The 18,626-nt window shown below is 45.9% G+C and overlaps 1 protein-coding gene across 2 annotated transcripts; it reads right to left on the bottom strand.

Moving 5' to 3' along the window:
• Nucleotides 1-1,833: 1,833 nt before the first annotated feature.
• LOC137204155 (zinc finger protein 280A-like) lies at nt 1,834-7,480 on the bottom strand. Of its 2 annotated transcripts, none has more exons than XM_067701433.1 (2): nt 7,177-7,480; nt 1,834-4,030 (listed from the first exon to the last, which is right to left on the bottom strand). In XM_067701433.1, exon 2 carries the CDS (start codon nt 3,964-3,966, stop codon nt 2,269-2,271), a length of 1,698 nt encoding a protein of 565 aa, XP_067557534.1. In that variant the 5' UTR covers nt 3,967-4,030; nt 7,177-7,480; the 3' UTR covers nt 1,834-2,268. The 2 variants fall into 2 exon arrangements, with proteins under 2 accessions (XP_067557534.1, XP_067557535.1); XM_067701434.1 differs by having other exon boundaries at nt 7,194-7,480.
• Nucleotides 7,481-18,626: the final 11,146 nt, after the last annotated feature.

Raw genomic sequence — 18,626 nt, 5'->3', positions numbered from 1 at the left:
AGATAAGAATGTTCACTATAACCACTGCAGTACAACAAAACACCTGGAATAGCCAAGATAATTTCAACACCAAAGCTGGAGAACTTAAACTCCCAGATATCTGTGTTAGGGTTCTCCAGAGAAATGCAACCAATAGGATATATACATGAGGATGTATGTTACGGGAATTGGCTTATGTTAAGTCCCACCATATGCTGCCTGCAAACTGGAGAACCAGGAAAGCCAGTGATATAACTCAGTCCCAATCTGAAAGCCCAAGAACCAGGAGCCTTGATGTCCAAAGGAGAGATGGATGTCCCTTCCTTCCCCTTTGTTCTCTTAGCAATGAACCCACATCCCATCTTAGGGATCATCCACATTCTCCTGGATGATGCCAACCCACATTGCTGAGGATTTATATTTTTACTCATTCTACTGATTCAAATGCTAATCTCTTCTGAAAACACCTCACAGATATACCCAGAAATAATGTTTCACTAGCTATCTGAGCATCCCTTAGCCCAATCAAGTCGATAAAAAAAATTAACCATCACACAAACTTAGGCAGAACCCCAGTAATTAAGAGCTATAATAATTGTGGCATTAGCACAAGACTAGAGCACTGGACAAATGGAATGGAGTCCAGAAATACATGTACAGCCATCTCCCTGATTTACACAGAGCTTCCACTGCAATACACTGGCATGGTCTTTTTAGTAAATGGTGGTTCATTTGAATACACATATGAAAAAACTAACATTGATACCTTGATTTATCACACCATAAATAAAAAAAAAATACATTTGAGCTAGATCAGACCTAACTGTGAAAAGCTATACCGTAAAATTTCCAGAAGAAAACATGAGAGGAATATGTCCTTGGCAGACAATTTTCTTAAACAGAACATTCCATGAAGCACCACTCTTTGTACATATGTACACCCATGAAATCACCATCGAGGCCAAAATAAGGGACGTTTTCAGGGTCCCAGAAGTTCCCTAATGCCCTTCCCAGTTGACAGTCTATAGTTTTGTTTTGTTTTTTAAGAGGAGGAGCAAGACTTGAATAGGCACTTAATAAAAGAGAGTAATATTCGAGTGGACAATAAGCATGTGAAAAAAATTCAAAAGACCCAAACTCTGGGATGGCTTTCAGGGAAGGGTTTTTAAATACAACGTGAGGGAGAGGGTGGCAGGGTGTGTGATCGGCTCATGCACAATTATTATGACCATTGGTTGGTGGTGAGGTAACCAAGGTTGTATTTCAGGAGTCAACATCATCAACCTTCTGGTTCCAGCTGGTCTGGGGTCTACATGCTGGTGGGCAGCATACAGTTAACTTCTTCTGTCTTCTGGGGGTTTTAGTTTCTGCAAAACAACTCAAGGATATGGCTCAGGATATTATCTGTAGCCCCTGAGGAGAAATTAAAGATCCTTGACTTTGTTTTATGGCTAAACTATTATTGTTTTGTCTTGCTTGCTTGATTGTTTTCTTTTGTTTCTGCATTTTCTCACTTCTCTAGTTAAATTCGCTCTTTGGAACATGGGGAAGGCCTAGGACCTAAAGCTTTTCTACAAATAAGAGGCAGGGACATGGGGGTGGGGGGGGGGTCTGTCCCTGGGAAGGCCCTGCAGGGTCCTGCTCAGTTATATACTGAAAAGGACTGACAGTACCAAGTGTTGGAGCTGTAGAAATGGAATTCACAGTACTGTTGGTGGAAATACACATTGTTTCAATCACTTTGAAAAAGTGTTTGGCCAGAAAGCTAAATCTATGCAGTTTCAGAGCTTCTCATATCTATATTTAGATGTATAGATATAGATATCCTAAAGAAATTACTATGAAAGACAGACACACGCTCATAGCAGCTTTATGCAAAATAGCAAAATTATGAGCCTCAAAGTTCAGGAACAATAAAATGGATACATAAACTGTGCCATATTCATTCAAGGGAATTCTACTCGGCAATGAAAAAGAATGTGCCACAGCGACACACAACAAGAATGTATCTCACTTATTTAAAAGAAAACAAAGACCAGACCAAAAAGAATCTATTGTGTGATTCTATTTACTTAAAATTTAGAAACAGGAAAAACTAATCCCTGGTGGTTGAAGGCAGAAAAGTGGTTACTTTGGGAAGGAGAGGGTGGCTGGGAAGGAGCATGGAGACTTCGGAGTTACTTGACAGTGGAGAGATGAAGCAGGTACAACCTCAGTCACTGTAAAGCCAGACAGGCGCTGACACTGCTTGCTGGCATCTACGAGCCACTACGTACAGCTGGCCTAGCCTCAATTCAGCTTTTTGGGATTTCTGGAGGTAGGTAGAACATAATTTTTAGCCAGAACCCCTGCTGCAATACGTCTGGAATATCTCGTGTTCATAGCCACCCTCTTGGTAGTTTTTTCAGGTGACACTCGGGATTCAGTGCTGGTCACAACCATGGATGCTGCCTCTCTTGGTCCTGGTTGAACTGAAGTTTGGATCTTGACCTCTGTTTCAGGAGGCAGCCCTTCCAGTTGCTCTGGTTTTTTAAATGGTTGATGATTCTTGGTTTGGTGCTCCATTTTCTCCTTCAAAGTCAAAAACTGTAGCCGGCACTTGGAACATTGAAAGACCCTCTTGTTCCAGTGCCTCCAAGCATGATTTACGTAGGATGTCGTCACTTTGAAAATTTTGAGGCAAAACAGACAAAGCAAACTGTTTGTGTTTTCATGCCATGTTCTGAAATGTGCTTCCACATCAGCAAAGGCTGACGATCTGTAATTGCAAACCTGGCACACATAGGGCATTTCGCCAGGTTTATGATTGACCTTCATGTGCTGTAAGAGAACCTGATCTGTTTCGAAGGACAATTCACAGATTTTACAGACCACAGAGGCCTCCTGGGAAGTGTGGACACTTTCAATGTGACACTGCAGCTGGAAGGGGGTGGGAAACTGGCGGTGGCAGTGCCGGCAGGTGGTGTGGATTTCCCAGCCGTCATCCCTCTGCTTCTCAAATTCCAAATGGTTCTTCACGTGGGTCATAAACTTGATATTTTTTAGGACTTTCAAGCAGCTGAGGCATTTGAAGGCTGCGTGGGTCTTCCATTCTGGCTGCCTGTCTCCTGGATGCCGTCCGTAGTAAAAATCATCAAGTAACATGATCAGATTTCCTTTCTTGGGATCAACAGTCTTGTTTTGAGTTGCTAGACTCGAATAGTCTGTTTTTGCCAGCCTTTCCAAGCTACGTGCTCCATCTGGATCCATAACATGGTAACGTGCCTGGTTATATGCATGAGCCCATGGAAATGATGCCCCATTGTGAACATGGCTTGACGAGGTCGGGACACCTTCCGGGGTCATACTCGTGTTCTTTGTAGGAAGGATACCTGGAGAGGCCACAGCTAAGGCCTGTCCCCCTGGGATTCCATGGCTGACTTTAGGTCTTTTGGGATTCCCACTGTATATATCCATATCTGAAGTGGGACGTTGCTTTGAATCACGAGGACTTTTATCCTTGCCTCCTACCGAGAATGCAGCTCCAGGTAGACAATGAGGCCATGGAGAGAGCAACTCTGAGGAATTGTGAAGCACGACTTGCAGAGAGCTCATTTTATAATCAGGTTTAGACGAAGGCTCAAAAATAATAGGACTATCTGCGTCTCCCCATTCAGATTGAAAAGCCGGTGAAATGGCTGCTGCCTTTGACATCGGGGTCCTGCAATTTGAAGGCTGCAATGTGTAAGTCGGATCTTGACTCACGTGACCCTTCTTTCTTGTTGAGGATGAGTCCCTGGTCACTCTGTTCAAAATGTTAGAAATGACCGGCTTTGAATTTGAAATCACTCTGACAAAGAGGGTTTCAGCATCTTCATTGACATGCTCCACTCCAACAAAGATCACCTCAGCACTGTCATCGTCCTCGTCTCTGGGTCTGGACCCTCCCATCTTCTTCTCTGGTCGTTCTGGTGCTTGTGCTTCCTCACGCAGAAAGGCGTGTGCCATTTTACAACCGCTTTTTGCTTGAAGTGGTCCCTTCTTCTACTGCTTTCTTTTGGCAAACTCCCACCTAAAGGCAACCACATGACACGGTCAGTACAGTTGTCCCCCCAGATCCGAGTTTTCACTCTCTGGGGTTTCAGTGAACTCTCGGTTGTTAACTGAAAATATTAAATGGAAAATTCCAGAAATAAATAACTCATAAGTTTTAAATTGCACACCATTCTGAGGAGTGTGATGGGAGTCTCGCACCATCCTGCTTCCTCCCACCTGGGACACTCAGTTATCAGATTGTCAAGGTATCACAGTGCTCATGTCCAAGTCATGCTTATTTTACTTAATAATGGCCCCAAAGCACAAGCAGAGTGATGCTGGCAATTCAAATAGGACAGAGAGAATCCATAAAATGCTACCTTTAGGTAAAAAGGCAAAAGTTCTCAGTTTGATTAAAAAAACAGAAGAAAAAATTGTACGCTGATGTTGCTAAGGTCTATGGTAAGAATGAATCTTCTATCTGGGAAATTGTGAAGAAGGAAACGAATCTATGCTCGTATTGCTGTCACATTTCAAACTGCAAAAGTTATGGCCTCAGTGCATGGTAAGTGCTTAGCTGAGACGGAAGAAACATCAAATTAGTACAATAATATTTTTGACACAGAGACCACATTCACAAAACTTTTATAACAGTGTATTGTTATAATTGTTCTATTTTATTCTTAGTTACTGTTGTCAATCTCTTACTGTGCTTTTTTTTTTTTTTTTTTTTTTTTTTTGCGGTACGCGGGCCTCTCACTGCTGTGGCCTCTCCCGCCGTGGAGCACAGGCTCCGGACACGCAGGCTCAGCGGCCATGGCTCACGGGCCCAGCCGCTCGGCAGCACGTGGGATCCTCCCGGACCGGGGCACGAACCCGTGTCCCCTGCATCGGCAGGCGGACTCCCAACCACCGAGCCACCAGGGAAGCCCTCTTACTGTGCTTTTATAAATTAAACTGCATCGTAGGTACGTTTGCATAGGAAAAAACATTGTGTATATAGGGTTTGATACTATCCATGGTAGCAGACATCCACTGAGGGTCTTGGAACGCATCCCCCCCTCCCCATCGTGGATAAGGGGGGACTATTGTATTTATTTCAAAAGACAAAATTGGTGCCTTATTTAATCATCAGCTGAAACATTGAGATAACTATTAACAGCCTTATTTTATACGTGAGGAAACAGGCTCAAACCCAGTTAAGTAACATGATAATTGTAAACTTACCTCTCTGGCCCCCAGCCCCCACTTTTGCCTTATCTCCCCAGGGCGGCCCCAATGCTCCCATTAAACTCTGCAGGAGAGCTGGCATGCACCCTTTTGCTTATAGATCTCCAATCTCACTCAGAAATGCCAACCAACATGAAAGGTCCAAAAGAGCCCTAGGCTATCGCCCGGGATGCCCCTCCCTCCCTCCACTCTGTGAGTGTGGAAGGCACCAGATCCTGTACACCGATCAAAAAAAAATTTTTATTTTGGTTGCACTGCGTGGCATGCCGGATCTTAGTTCACCGACCAGGGACGGAACCCTCGTCTCCTGCAGTGGAAGTCTTAACCATTGGACCATCAGAGAAGGCCTCGGATCAAATTTTTTTTTTAAATTCCAGGAAGATCTTAAAAGCAAAACTTGAAGTTGCCTTGTGCTGGCAACTATATATATAGCATTACACTGTACTTAGAACTATTTACACAGCATCAACATTGTATTAGGTATTATAATGAATCCAGAGATGATTTAAAGCATATGGGAGGATCTACTCAGTTTATATGCAAATACTACACCATTTTATATAAGGGACTCGGGCATCCATGGCTTTTGGTATCTTCGGGGTGGGGAGTCCAATCTCCCACGGATACCGAGGAAGGACGGTACTTTCTCAGGACTTCTGTTGCTCCCCCTGATTTGGATGCTCTTTCTCAGGTACCCTCATCCCAGCTCCTGACCTGCTTCAGGTCCACAGCTTCTCTGCAAGACTTCCCTGACCACACTTTCAAAAATCACAACCTCCCCCAACTCACATGCTATATTCAACTCCGAAGCTATTTTTCAACAGCGTTTATCACCTGCCTAACACACAAGTATAAAATACATCTTGCTTCTTTTGTCTCCACCCACTAGACTATGAGCTACACACACGAGGGCAGAGAGTTGTATTTTGTTCACTGCTGTATTCTGTTTCTAGAGCAACATCTGGCATGCTGTCAATGCTACATGTTTGCTACATAAATATAAAGTAACTGTTAGTAATATGATCATTTACCTGTACAACAGGCCCGAACCCACCAATTCCAGGCTCCCCAAGCACTTACACTTGATCTTAGCCAAAAGGCTGAGAAGTGATTTTCCAAGCATTTAATTAAATCCAAATCCTAATGATTTAACAGCATCATACAAGGGAGGAAATCAGCCTGTATGTAGTTGGGTGTGGGGAGGGGTGACTATTGAAATAAAAGTTTTGTAACGTAGTTCTCTCCCTACAATAGATTTGCTGATAGCTTCCATGCCATTAACACATGCATTGACACTAAGGGACATTCTAATGTTGACATTTGACCATTTCTGTTATCTTGCATTTCATCAGTAGCACTTTATAAGTTTGTTTGGCTATATATATATATATATATATATATATTTTATAGTGGTATCAGAAATAATGTTGTATCTTACAGTTGATGGCATCTTAGATTCAATGAAAAATTCTATTTCTTTTCATAAGCTGAATCCAGCCTACTAAATTGACTTCACAAGTCACTAATGGGATGCTAGCTGCATTCTATAGGCAAATGGTTTAAACAGGGATTGGCAAATTGGCTTGCCCCCTGTTTTTGTTTTTGTTTTTTTATTGCCCAGCCACCAAGCTAAGAATGTTTTTTATATTTTTTAAGGTTTTTTTTTAACTTTTAAGAATATATTTAATTTTTTTTTTTAATTTGGGGGAAAAAAAACAAAGGAATATTTTGTGACATGTGAAAATTACATGATATTCAAATTTCAGTGTCCACAAATAAAGTTTACTGGAACACAGCCACGATCACTTGCTGTTGCTGGAGGCTGTTTTGCACTACTAGGGCAGAGTCAAGCCACTGCAAGAGACCACATGGCCCTTAATGCCTAGTTACTATCTAGCCCTTTACGGAGAAAGTTTGCAGACTCATGGCTTCAGAGAACAAAATGGAGCATACCAAACTCCATAGCTCACCAGCTCCTGAAGTCCAGATGATTCAGTGAACTCTGAGCCCGAGCGAAGGGTGAAGCTGGAACGTCCTGGTCTCCATATCCAGGAGAGATTTCTCTCAAGTTCACCAGCGCTACTTCCTGAGTCCTCTGTTCCTGGAACTCCTACCTGGCTCTCCTCAGTGACGCTGAATCAGAAGATTCCATGCCTTTTGAAGCCCATTATAATCCAATCCCTAGCATCCAAACAGGGCTCCAATCATGTCCCTGAACCAGTTTATCCTGATTGGATATTCAGCTAGAAACCTTTCACCCAAATTGCCAGTGAAAGGAAAGAATGTGGGTGGGGCTTCAGGGCCAGGCCCAGAAGCTGCCTTCCTGGTCCCCATGGCAGGAGTCCCCACTCCTCTCTCTGGCGTCCACAGGCTCACCACCTCATCTCTAATTTACCTGCATTTTAAGCTATTGGGGATCAGCAGGGGCAGGGGAATGTGGTCCACACAGATATTCCAACAGAACCCAGGCTGAGGTCAGGAACCTGAAAGGACAGAGGTCCTTTTCCAACGCCAGAAAATTCTCCATCTGCAGAGAGCAAACCCCTGCTCTCCTCCTGTCCCTGGGGGATCCAGGGGGCAGGGCTCACTCCCAAGTGGTCTGCACTTGAAGACTCAGCACCCATGGGACTCCCGGGGTCCTCATTGTAGGTCTTCAGGCTGAAGCCCAGGAGCTTTTTCTAAGCAGGGGCTCATTCTTTCTTAAACCAGTTCCAGGGGTGACAGCTCATACCCTGGTCTCCCTCTCTCTCCCCTCCTCCCTCCCTCCTCCTCCTTCACTCTCCCTTCCATCCTCACCACCTAGATTACATCTGAAACTTTCCCTCCCACTGCCTTTACAGCCCTCTGCATACAGATTCTTGGAGATAGGGAGGGCTTCTAACAACTCCTCACTGGCAAGAATTATTTGTATTTCCACTCCTAATGCAACAGAGTCACTGAATTAGAACAAAAATGAAGTTCACTAAAGAAAGCATACTGAAGTGCCATAACCTGATATAACATCAAAAATACCTTTCTGGGACTTCCCTGGCCGTCCAGTGGTTAAGACCTCGTGCTTCCACTGCAGGGGGTGCGTGTTTGATCCCTGGTTGGGGAACTAAGATCCCACATGTCAGGCAGAGCAGCAAAACAAACAAACAAAAACCTTTCTTGAGCTTCCCTGGTGGCCCAGAGGTTGAGAGTCTGCCTGCCGATGCAGGGGACACGGGTTCGTGCCCCGGTCCGGGAAGATCCCACATGCCATGGAGCGGCTGGGCCCGTGAGCCATGGCTGCTGAGCCTGTGCGTCCGGAGCCTGTGCTCCGCAACGGGAGAGGCCACAACAGTGAGAGGCCCGCGTACCACACAAAAAACAAAACAAAAGAAAAAAAACCTTTCTTATCAAATCAACATGCTATACACCTTAAATTCACACCATATATGTCAATTATATCTCTCTGAAGCTGGAAAAATAAGTATAAATGATCTGACCATTAGAAAGAGCTCATTTTATACTTTTTAAAACGGATGGTGGTGAGTATCAAAACCCTATGCTATTTACATTCTTTTGGATACGTTTAAAAGCATGATAGTAACAGTTTTATTTCCTTTTTTTTTGGCCACGCTGTGCGGCTTCCTGTAGGATCTTATTTCCCTGACCAGGGATTGAATCCCGGCCCTTGGCAGTGAAATCGCCACCAGTTTTATTTACTTAAAGGGCCTATTTTTATTATACGCCAGAAGCTACATCCTTTGCAGTGTTTACACTTATGATGAAAACATTTTTTTTTTTTTGCGGTACGCGGGCCTCTCACTGCTGTGGCCTCTCCCGTTGCGGAGCACAGGCTCCGGACGCGCGGGCTCAGCGGCCATGGCTCACGGGCCCAGCCGCTCCACGGCATGTGGGATCCTACTGGACCGGGGCACGAACCCGTGCCCCCTGCATCGGCAGGCGGACTCCCAACCACTGTGCAACCAGGGAAGCCTTGATGAAAACATTTTTGATGTCAACTTTAAAATGTTTGAAAAAGTTAGGGGAAAAGAAGGAAAACTTTGACTATTTGATACGTTTATAAAGATTGCTCAAATCTCAGAATCACCTGGGACATTGTGAAACATACAGATTCCAGGGCTGCATCTCACACCTGGGAAACTCAAATTACCAGGGCAGGGGCCTGGGAATCTGAATGTTCAATGTTTGCCCCATTTGATTCTGAAGTGAAGGGTGGCACAAGGTGGAAAATCCTCCAATACTTTGGGAAACACTGATCTCTCCTATGATTAAAATACCCACGAGTCCACTCCTTCAAGGGAGCCTGAGGATGGGTTGAGGGTCAGGAATTCATTTCTCTTTCATTTGACACACTGAGCACCTGCCTTGGGATGAGCATTTTATTGGTGACTCAACAAACCAATCAGGGACTTCCGTGGTGGCCCAGTGGTTAAGACTCCACACTCCGAATGCAGGGGGCCCGGGTTCGATCCCTGGTCAGGCAACTAGATTCCGCATGCCGAAACTAAAAAATAAAATAAAATCAGAAACATCCCACATGCTGCAACTGAGACCCGGCACAGCCAAGTCAATGAATGAATGAATATTAGAAAAATATAAAAAATAAACCTATCAGAGGCTGGAGCTTGAGCTGGGTGCCTCCCCCTCCCCGTCACAGATTCTAGGACCCCCACCTGGGATATGTAAGCAAAGCCCAGAGATCAGGATTCAGTTCGGGCTGCACTTTTGAATCACCTGGATTGTGCTTCTTAACCCTCAGTGAATCTAAGGAATCACCTACACGGTCTTGTGAAAATGCACATTGTGGTCCAGCAGTTCTGGGTAGAGCCTAAGAGTCTGAGTTTCTCACAAGCTCCAGGTGATGCCCAGGCCACTTGGCCAAGGACCAAATATTAACCAGTAAATACTAGGGAGCTATTGAAAAGTACTTATGTCCTGGTTGATTCTGCCCATCTTACTCCAAACCAACAGAATCAGTATCTTCAGAAATGGGACCAGGGAGTCTGTATTATTAAAGGTCCCAGGTCTTTCTAAGGAGCAGGTGGGGTACAAATCCCCTGCTTCAGATGATGACAGCACCTGTGCAGCATTCACCAGGTGAATCACCCCTACCGTCACCCCCTGTTTTGGGCTTCATTGTGTCCTGCAAAATTCATATGTTGAAGTCCTAACCCCCAGCACTTCAGAATGTAACCGTTATTTGGAGATAATACTCTTAAAGAGGTGATTAAGTTAAAACGAGTTTATTAGGGTGGCCCCTAATCCGATCTGATGGGTCTCTGTATAAAAAGAGGGAGGGGACCTCCCTGGCGGTCCAGTGGTTAGGGCTCCGTGCTCTCACTGCCGAGGACCTGGGTTCAATCCCTGGTTGGGGGACTGAGATCCCAGGAGCCACGCAGCGTGGCAACAAGGGAATTGGGACACACAAGACATCAGGGATGCTTGGACATAGAGGAACACAGGGACACAACAAGAACACTCTCTCCATCTGCACGCCAAGGAGAGAGGCCTCAGGAGAAGCCACCCTGCCAACACCTGGATCTTGGACTTCTAGCCTCCAGAACTGGGAGAAAATAATTTCCTGTTGTTTAAGCTCTCCCCCACCCCCAATCTGTGGTATTTGTTATGGCCGCCCTAGCACTCTTACACACTCTTTAGATCAGGAGCCCATGGAGAGGGCTCACCTCAGGTATAGGTAGGGGGTATGCAGGTGATAGCTCAGCTCCCAGGTGACTGCCGGCCATCAACAAATGCCCAACCACCCTGATTTTCCAGGAAGCAGTCTGTTCCTCTTGTGGATTCCTTCCTGAAGACCACTGCTGCTAGGGGCCCCACTCAATTCTCTTTCTGGCCCCAACTCTTTTACTTCTCACTCTAGACTGTGATGGACAGAACCTTGAGGACAGAGCGAGTCCCATTCTCATACCTTCCTGAATGTGAGGGGAAGTATCTGTTTTGGCCAAGAAAAGGAAGAAAAACAAACCACAGCTATAGAACAGAATGGGATCTTAGTTCCCGGACCAGGGATCGAACCCACGTCCCCTGCTGTGGAAGCATGGAGTCTTAATCACTGGGCCCCCAGGGAATTCTCAGAAACTACTTTTCAATTAAAAATCATACTTATGCAGAGTTAACAATAAAAGTGAACCACGCAAAAGAGCATTCACCCACTGTACAGCAAGTCCCACTCCTGCCCCAGACCACAGGTATCTGTCTCTGTTCCCAAAATAAACTGTTGTTGAGAATTTCTCAAGTGTCCTTCCTTGCATGTCTTCCTCATCCACAAGCACACACCCCTCTTCCCCTGCTTTTATGTAAATGGTGTATATTATTTGCACACTCCGCAAATTTAAGTTGTGTTTTATTAACATAATTTTACTGAGTGACTTTAACTTGGATGGGGAGAAATCGATCAGGGAGTTGGATGATTATCCTCATTTGATTTCAAATGATCAGAAGCAAACAAGAATGCATCTTCTGTGGAGGATGTGAGGGAAGGACCACAAAGGAGGGCATGAGATGCTTCGTGAACACAAAGGCATGGGCGTCCCAAATTCAAAGTCGAAGCAACTTACAGATAAATGTCAGAGAGTGCTCTTTGGACATATCTGTGTTTTCTGGTTGTATGTTTCTACTAGAAAAGATCCCAAGCCTTTTCCAATGGTGGCTTAAAATGCCACTAGGTTCTATCTTTACCCTGAAAACGACTGAGTCACTGAAAGCCTCACCGGAAGCGGGAGCTATTGTTGGGAATAATAATACCAATAACAGCAATTAATGTTTATTTAGCACTGACGATGAGCCAGGCCCTGTTCCTGGAGCTCTATGTCTTTTATTGCATTTAATCAAAGTTGTGGGACTTCCCTGGTGGCATACTGGTTAAGAATCTGCCTGCCAATGTAGGGGACACCGGTTCGATCCCTGGTCTGGGAAGATCCCACATGCCGCGCCACAACTACTGAGTCTGCGCTCTAGAGCCCACAAGCCACAAGTACTAAGCCCGAACGCCTAGAGCCTGTGCTCCACAACAAGAGAAGCCACCACAATGAGAAGCCTGCGCACTGCATTGAAGAGTAGCTCCAACTAGAGAAAGCCCGCGTGCAGGAACGAAGATGCAATGAATCCAAAAATTAATTAATTAATTAATTTAAAAAACCAAAGTTATGAGAAGGTATGTATATATTATTATTATATCTAATTATTATAATATGATATACTATAGTACAGATTTTTTTTTCATGGAAAGGCATTTTCTTTTAAATACTGCAGTGTGTACATGTCAATTCCAAACTCCCAATCTATCCCTCCCCCCAGTCTTTCCCCCTGTAACCATAAGCTCGTTCTCCAAGTCTGTGAGTCTCTTTCTGTTTTGTAAATAAGTGCATTTGTATCTTTTTTTTAGATTCTGCATATAAGCGATATCATATGATATTTGTCTTTCTCTCTCTGACTTATTTCACTTAGTATGATAATCTGCAGGTCCATCCATGTTGCTGCAAATGGCATTATTTTATTCTTTTTAATGGCCGAGTAATATTTCATTGTGTATATGTACTACATCTTCTTTATCCACTTCTCTGTTGATGGACTTTTAAGTTGATTCCATGTCTTGCCTATTGTAAACAGCACTGCAATAAACATTAGGGTGCATGTATCCTTTAGAACCACGTTTTTCACTGGATATATGCCCAAGAATGGGATTGCTGGATCATAAGGTAGCTCTATTTTTAGGTTTTGGGGGTTTTTTCAGCATCTTTATTGGAGTATAATTGCTTTACAATGTTATGTTAGTTTCTGCTGTATAACAAAGTGAATCAGCTATATGTATACATATATTCCCATATCCCCTCCCTCTTGAGCCTCCCTCCCACCCTCCCTATCCCACCCCTCTAGGTGGTCACAAAGCATGGAGCTGATCTCTCTGTGCTATGCAGCTGCTTCCCACTAGCTATCTATTTTACATTTGGTAGTGTAGATATGTCCATGCTGCTTTCTCGCTTCATCCCAGCTTACCCTTCTCCCTCCCCGTGTCCTAAAGTCCATTCTCTATGTCTGTGTCTTTATTGCTGTCCTGCCCCTAGGTTCATCAGAACCATTTTTTTTTAGATTCCATATATACGTGTTAGCATGCGGTATTTGTTTTTCTCTTTCTGACTTCCTTCACTCTGTATGACAGACTCTAGTTCCATCCACCTCACTACAAATAACTCAGTTTCGTTCCTTTTTATGGCCGAGTAATATTCCATTGTATATATGTGCCACATCTTCTTTATCCATTCATCTGTCAGTGGACACTTAGGTTGCTTCCATGTCCTGGCTATTGTAAATAGAGCTGCAATGAACATTGTGGTACATGACTCTTTTTAAATTATGGTTTTCTCAGGGTATATGCCCAGTAGTGGGATTGCTGGGTCATATGGTAGTTCTATTTTTAGATTTTTAAGGACATCCATACTGTTCTCCATAGTGGCTGTATTAATTTACATTCCCTCCAACAGTACAAGAGGGTTCCTTTTTCTCCACACCCTCTCCAGCATTTATTGTTTGCAGATCTTTTGATGATGGCCATTCTGACTGGTGTGAGGTGATACCTCATCGTAGTTTTGATTTGCATTTCTCTAACAATTAGTGATATTGAGTGTCTTTTCATGTGCCTCTTGGCCATCTGAGATATTAAGAAACTTGCTCACTGTCCCAAAATAAATCACATCCCAGGCCTGGACCTTGGCAATGGGTCTATAGATCCTGAGCTCTTAATCTCTCACGTGCATCTCTCTTTCAATAAAGTCTCAAGTGTCCGGGGTCTGCCAGACATGACGCCAGGTTCTGGAGCACAGAAGTAAATGGTAACTACCTCCCTGGATCGTTATGACTATTAAATAAAATAATGCCTGCAAATAATTTTGTACTATTGTGAAACCCAGCCTTCAAGATGGCCCTCGGTGATCCCTGCACCCTGGTCTTCACACCCTTGTATCGTGACCTCTCACAAGGAGCAGGGCACCAGCAGGATACTGTGGAGTGCTAGTGTGTGATTTCCAAGATTAGATCACAATGGACATTCTGCCTTGCTCTCTTGAATCACCCGCTCTGGCGGAAGCCAGCCAGCAGCCATGTCATGGGAACACTCCGGCAGCCCTCTGGGGAAGTCCACGTGGGGAGGCACTGAGGCCTCCAGCCAAAAGCCAAGGGAGACAGCCGTCCTGGGGGAGGATTCTCCAGCACAAGTCAAGTCTGTCAAGTCTTCAGACGAATAAGCCGATTAAGCCAGTATTTTGAGTCGACCCTCACAAGAGACTCTGAGCCAGAAACACCCGGCTAAGCCACAGTAACTGTGCAACAGGGAACAGTTATTGTTTTAAGCCCCTACGTTTTGGGATCATTTATTTTGTAGCCACATCATTGGCCATATGGGGGGTAAACTCAACCTCCAGCCCCTCTCTCCTCCCTGGAGGTCATCGGGCTGGGACTGATTGTTTCAACCCTCTAATCACAGGATTGGCCCCACTGACTACCACCCCCAGCCTTAGGCACTTTCCTGAAGTCACCTCATTAACAAAAGACACCTTGATCACTCTCATCACTTAGGTAATGCCAAAGGTTTTAGGAGGCAGTCAGGTTTCATCTCTGTCCTGAACCGTTTCGGTCCATTTAAGGGATTGCGTGGAAGCACTTCTCTACCTGTCAACTAAAACACTGGGGGAACTGAGCTGGAAGAAAGAAGCAAGTGGAGCTGGATCTTCACCAACGAGTGAAGTGAGGAAAACATGGGTGCATCTCCTCAAAGGAAGACAAGATATTGAATATCCTGTGGACAAGAACAAAGCCATGCAGGTGCCCAACGGGGCCATGAGTGTGGGGAGTATGTAGAGGTCGGACCCCGGGTCCCCCCGGGCACTTGTGCTTCTCACACGAACCCCACTCTGGCACTTTTGGGTCCACATGGCACCCACCACTGCATTTCTGCAGTTCAAAGTATCCCACGACACAGACTCAGCGTCTCCAACTCCCCTCCAACTTTGTGTCAGCTGCAGAGTCTAGGCTATTTCTCTCGGAACCTAGTTGTATAAGCCCCCTTATTAGTACCTCAGTGTAGTTTTGATTTGCATTTCTCTAATAATTAGTGCTGTTGGGCATCTTTTCATGTACCTATCGGCCATCTGGATGTCTTCTTTGGAGAAATGTCTATCTAGCTCTTCTGCCCATTTTTCAATTGGGTTTTTTTTTTGGTTAGTGAATTGTAGGAGCTGTTTGTATATTTGGGAAATTAAGCCCTTGTTGTTCGCATCATTTGCAAATATTTTCTCCCAGTCCGTAGGCTGTCTTTTCATTTTGTTTACGGTTTCCTTTGCTGTGCAAAAGTTTTGCTATGCAGTAACTTTGATTAGGTCCTGTTTGTTTTTGTTTTTCTTTCTATTGCTTTGGGAGACTGACCTAAGAAAACATTGGTACGAGACTTATGTCAGAGAATGTTTTGTGTGGCCTTTTTTTTTTGGCCATGCTGCACAGTTTGCAGGATCTTAGTTCCCAGACCAGGGATGCAATCCAGGCCAAGGCAGTGAAAGCGCTGAGTCCTAATCACTGGACTGCCAGGGAGCTCCCATGTCAGGCCTTCTTTTGGTCTTGTTTCTGCCCGTGGCTATTTCCCTGTGTTAGATCGCTCTCTGGCTCTTTCCTATTCAGCTTCACCCCTCTCACATCCTATCCCTCAGCTGCCCTAACCCTCCTGCCTGTCCGACGTGCAGCTGGGGCTGCTCCTGGGTAAATGGTTACTTCCAATCATCCCACCCTATGTGCCTTACTCTCCCTGCCTGCTTCCCAACAGCTGCAGACCTCGCTCCCCCCTGCCCACACACACACAGGGCCTCCATCCACACGGCCCCCGGGCCCCTGGGCCCCCAGCGGTCACTACCTCCCCATGCCCCATCCTTACGGATGAGCTTCCTCTCCAGCCAAACTTGACTTTGAGAACCTCACTGCATTGATAGCATATGCCTCTTTGAACATGTTGATGACAAAATCTAAATTCTGAACAAAGACTCTTGTAAGATTTCTTTCTCAAGTGTGGTCTCTGGGCCAAATAAAGTCCCAAGTGCAGGGCATCCTGCTTGAGAAGCAAGAAGCAGTGTTCACTTTTGCTTTTCTTCCTTTACTTGCATCGGGCAGCTAATAATCACCACTGTCCTATATGGGGCCATCCATGACCGGGGCAAGTGCCTTCCGTAGGTTAGCCCTGTGGGTGACCTCACTGCAATGTCACGAGGCCAGTGTGATTATCTGTCTTGCGGCTGAGGAATCTGGCACTGAGATCACACGATCTCTGCCTCTGTCCTTCCTCGTGGAGAACCTGGTCGTCCTGTATACTTTTCCTCATATCCCAGAGGTGCCAGTTCCCGTTCCGGAAAATATGCTCTGTAATTTAGGGATGCTTGGGGATGCTGAGACTGGGTGCGCACTGGGGAAAAGTAAGAGAGATCTTTTTCTGACTCCCTTCTTCCCAGCACACCATCACTTATACAGATTTCCACATTCTCTCTTCTTTCAGAAATGGCAAAGCATGTCCACAAGCCGAGGGGTCCATTTCTTGTTCTTTCTTACGGGGCATAGGGTAGGAGGCTGGCAGGGGTGGGGCAGAAGAAAAGAGGGTGCCTGCTAGGGGAAGAGGATAGAGAAGGGCCAGTGGCTGTGCGGCAGGATAAGGGATTGCTGACAGTTGGCCACACCACATAGGCGGTGGAGGATGGCTCATGGTCAGGGACATGCAGACGAGCCCTGCCCCGGCCTTGGTGTGTGGCATTCTCCCCAGGTCGTGTGTGGGAAGCCAGGTAAGGCTGCCCAGGGCCACAGGGCGGACCCCACTGCATGACATGTCCCTTTTTTTTTTTTTTGTAAATTTATTTATTTACTTATTTTTGGCTGCGTTGGATCTTTGTTGCTGCGCACGGACTCTCTAGTTGCGGCGAGCGGGGGCTGCCCTTCATTGCGGTGTACGGGCTTCTCACTGCGGTGGCTTCTCTGTTTCGGGGCATGGGCTCTAGGCACGCAGGCATCAGTAGCTGTAGCGCGCAGGCTCAGTAGTTGTGGCGCACGGGCTTAGTGCGCTGCGGCATGCAGGATCTTCCCGGACCAGGGCTCGAACCCGTGTCCCCTGCATTGGTAGGTGGATTCTTAACCATTGCGCCCCCAGGGAAGCTCGTGTCCCTTTCATTTGGATGGGCTGTCTTGGGGGGTCCCACGGGGTGGCCCCACCACACCCCCAAACCAAATTTGACGTTCACCTGCTCTATCCGAGTGCTCCCAAGACCTGGCGTGGGTTTGTTCTCTCTTGGGACCCAGAATCCAGGGCATCAGAGCTGGCTTATCACCTCCTCGACAGGGAAGAAGGGGGGTCTTCCCGGAAGAAGGGCATTCTCACCCTGGTGTGACCTACCTCCGCACAAAACGATGAACTCTTTTCAATGTGGGAAACGAATAGTAAACAAATGTTATTTGTCTATGTGAGCTTACTAGTATTTTGCTAGCAGGAATTAGGATGTTTTTACAAGCCACAACTGACTGAATTCAAGGGGCTGGACGCAGTGGGAAGGCGGGTATGGGCTGGTGAGTCCCAGAGGCTCCAGATGGGTCTGTGGGTGGATTTTTCTCCCAGGACTCGGGGCCTGACTTTGCACATTGAAGCCCTATCCTGGCACCACCCAGGGCCAGGGATGGAGGCTCTGCATCTGCTGGATCCACTGCGGAGGGTGCTGGAGTCCAGGGCCTGGGTGGAGCTGGCAGCGAGGGTCCCTTGGAAGAATGTTTCCTCCAGTGGTGCTCACTATTGGGCACTTAGTACATTCCAGGCCCTGAGGACACACCTTGTGTGCAATGATAGACTGAACAGCCACAGAAGTAAGTGAGGACCTAAGAGGTGATCCAGAAACAAGACCAAAGGGAGGGAGAAATGGTGCTGTTAACTCTTGGGGCCGAACCTCGGCCAGCCTAGGCTGCCTGGGCCTCACACAGGCTGGCTTCTTACTTAATCACTAACAGGAGATTACTGAGGTTTAAACGGGAGAATCACGGTCACAGATCACAGCGAACACCAGGTGAATGACACTGAGGTTCCCTTTATTTCTGACCATTTCTTTATAACTATCCACGTAGGGGTAACGCCCCCATCTACTTCTCAAGCCTGAATCCCCCTCTAGAAATTTAGATTCACATTTCTAACTCTACAAGATGCATCTCCCCGAAGATCCCATCAACTCCCCAAGTCACCATCCCCCCCGCCCAGCTCTGAATCACCTTTCCTTTTCCCGCTAACAATGAACAATTGTCTGAAACTATAGCTTGTGTTTCTTCGAGATGCGCTGACGTCTGAGCGGCAGTGTCCGCGTGCCCGCGACAAAGCCTGCGGCTCGTTCGCTGGG

Source organism: Pseudorca crassidens, chromosome 12 (assembly GCF_039906515.1).
Source record: "Pseudorca crassidens isolate mPseCra1 chromosome 12, mPseCra1.hap1, whole genome shotgun sequence".
NCBI classification, from domain to species: domain Eukaryota; kingdom Metazoa; phylum Chordata; class Mammalia; order Artiodactyla; family Delphinidae; genus Pseudorca; species Pseudorca crassidens.
The sequence above is the reverse complement of the archived record's forward strand: the minus strand, read 5'-3'. Positions and strand labels throughout refer to the sequence as shown.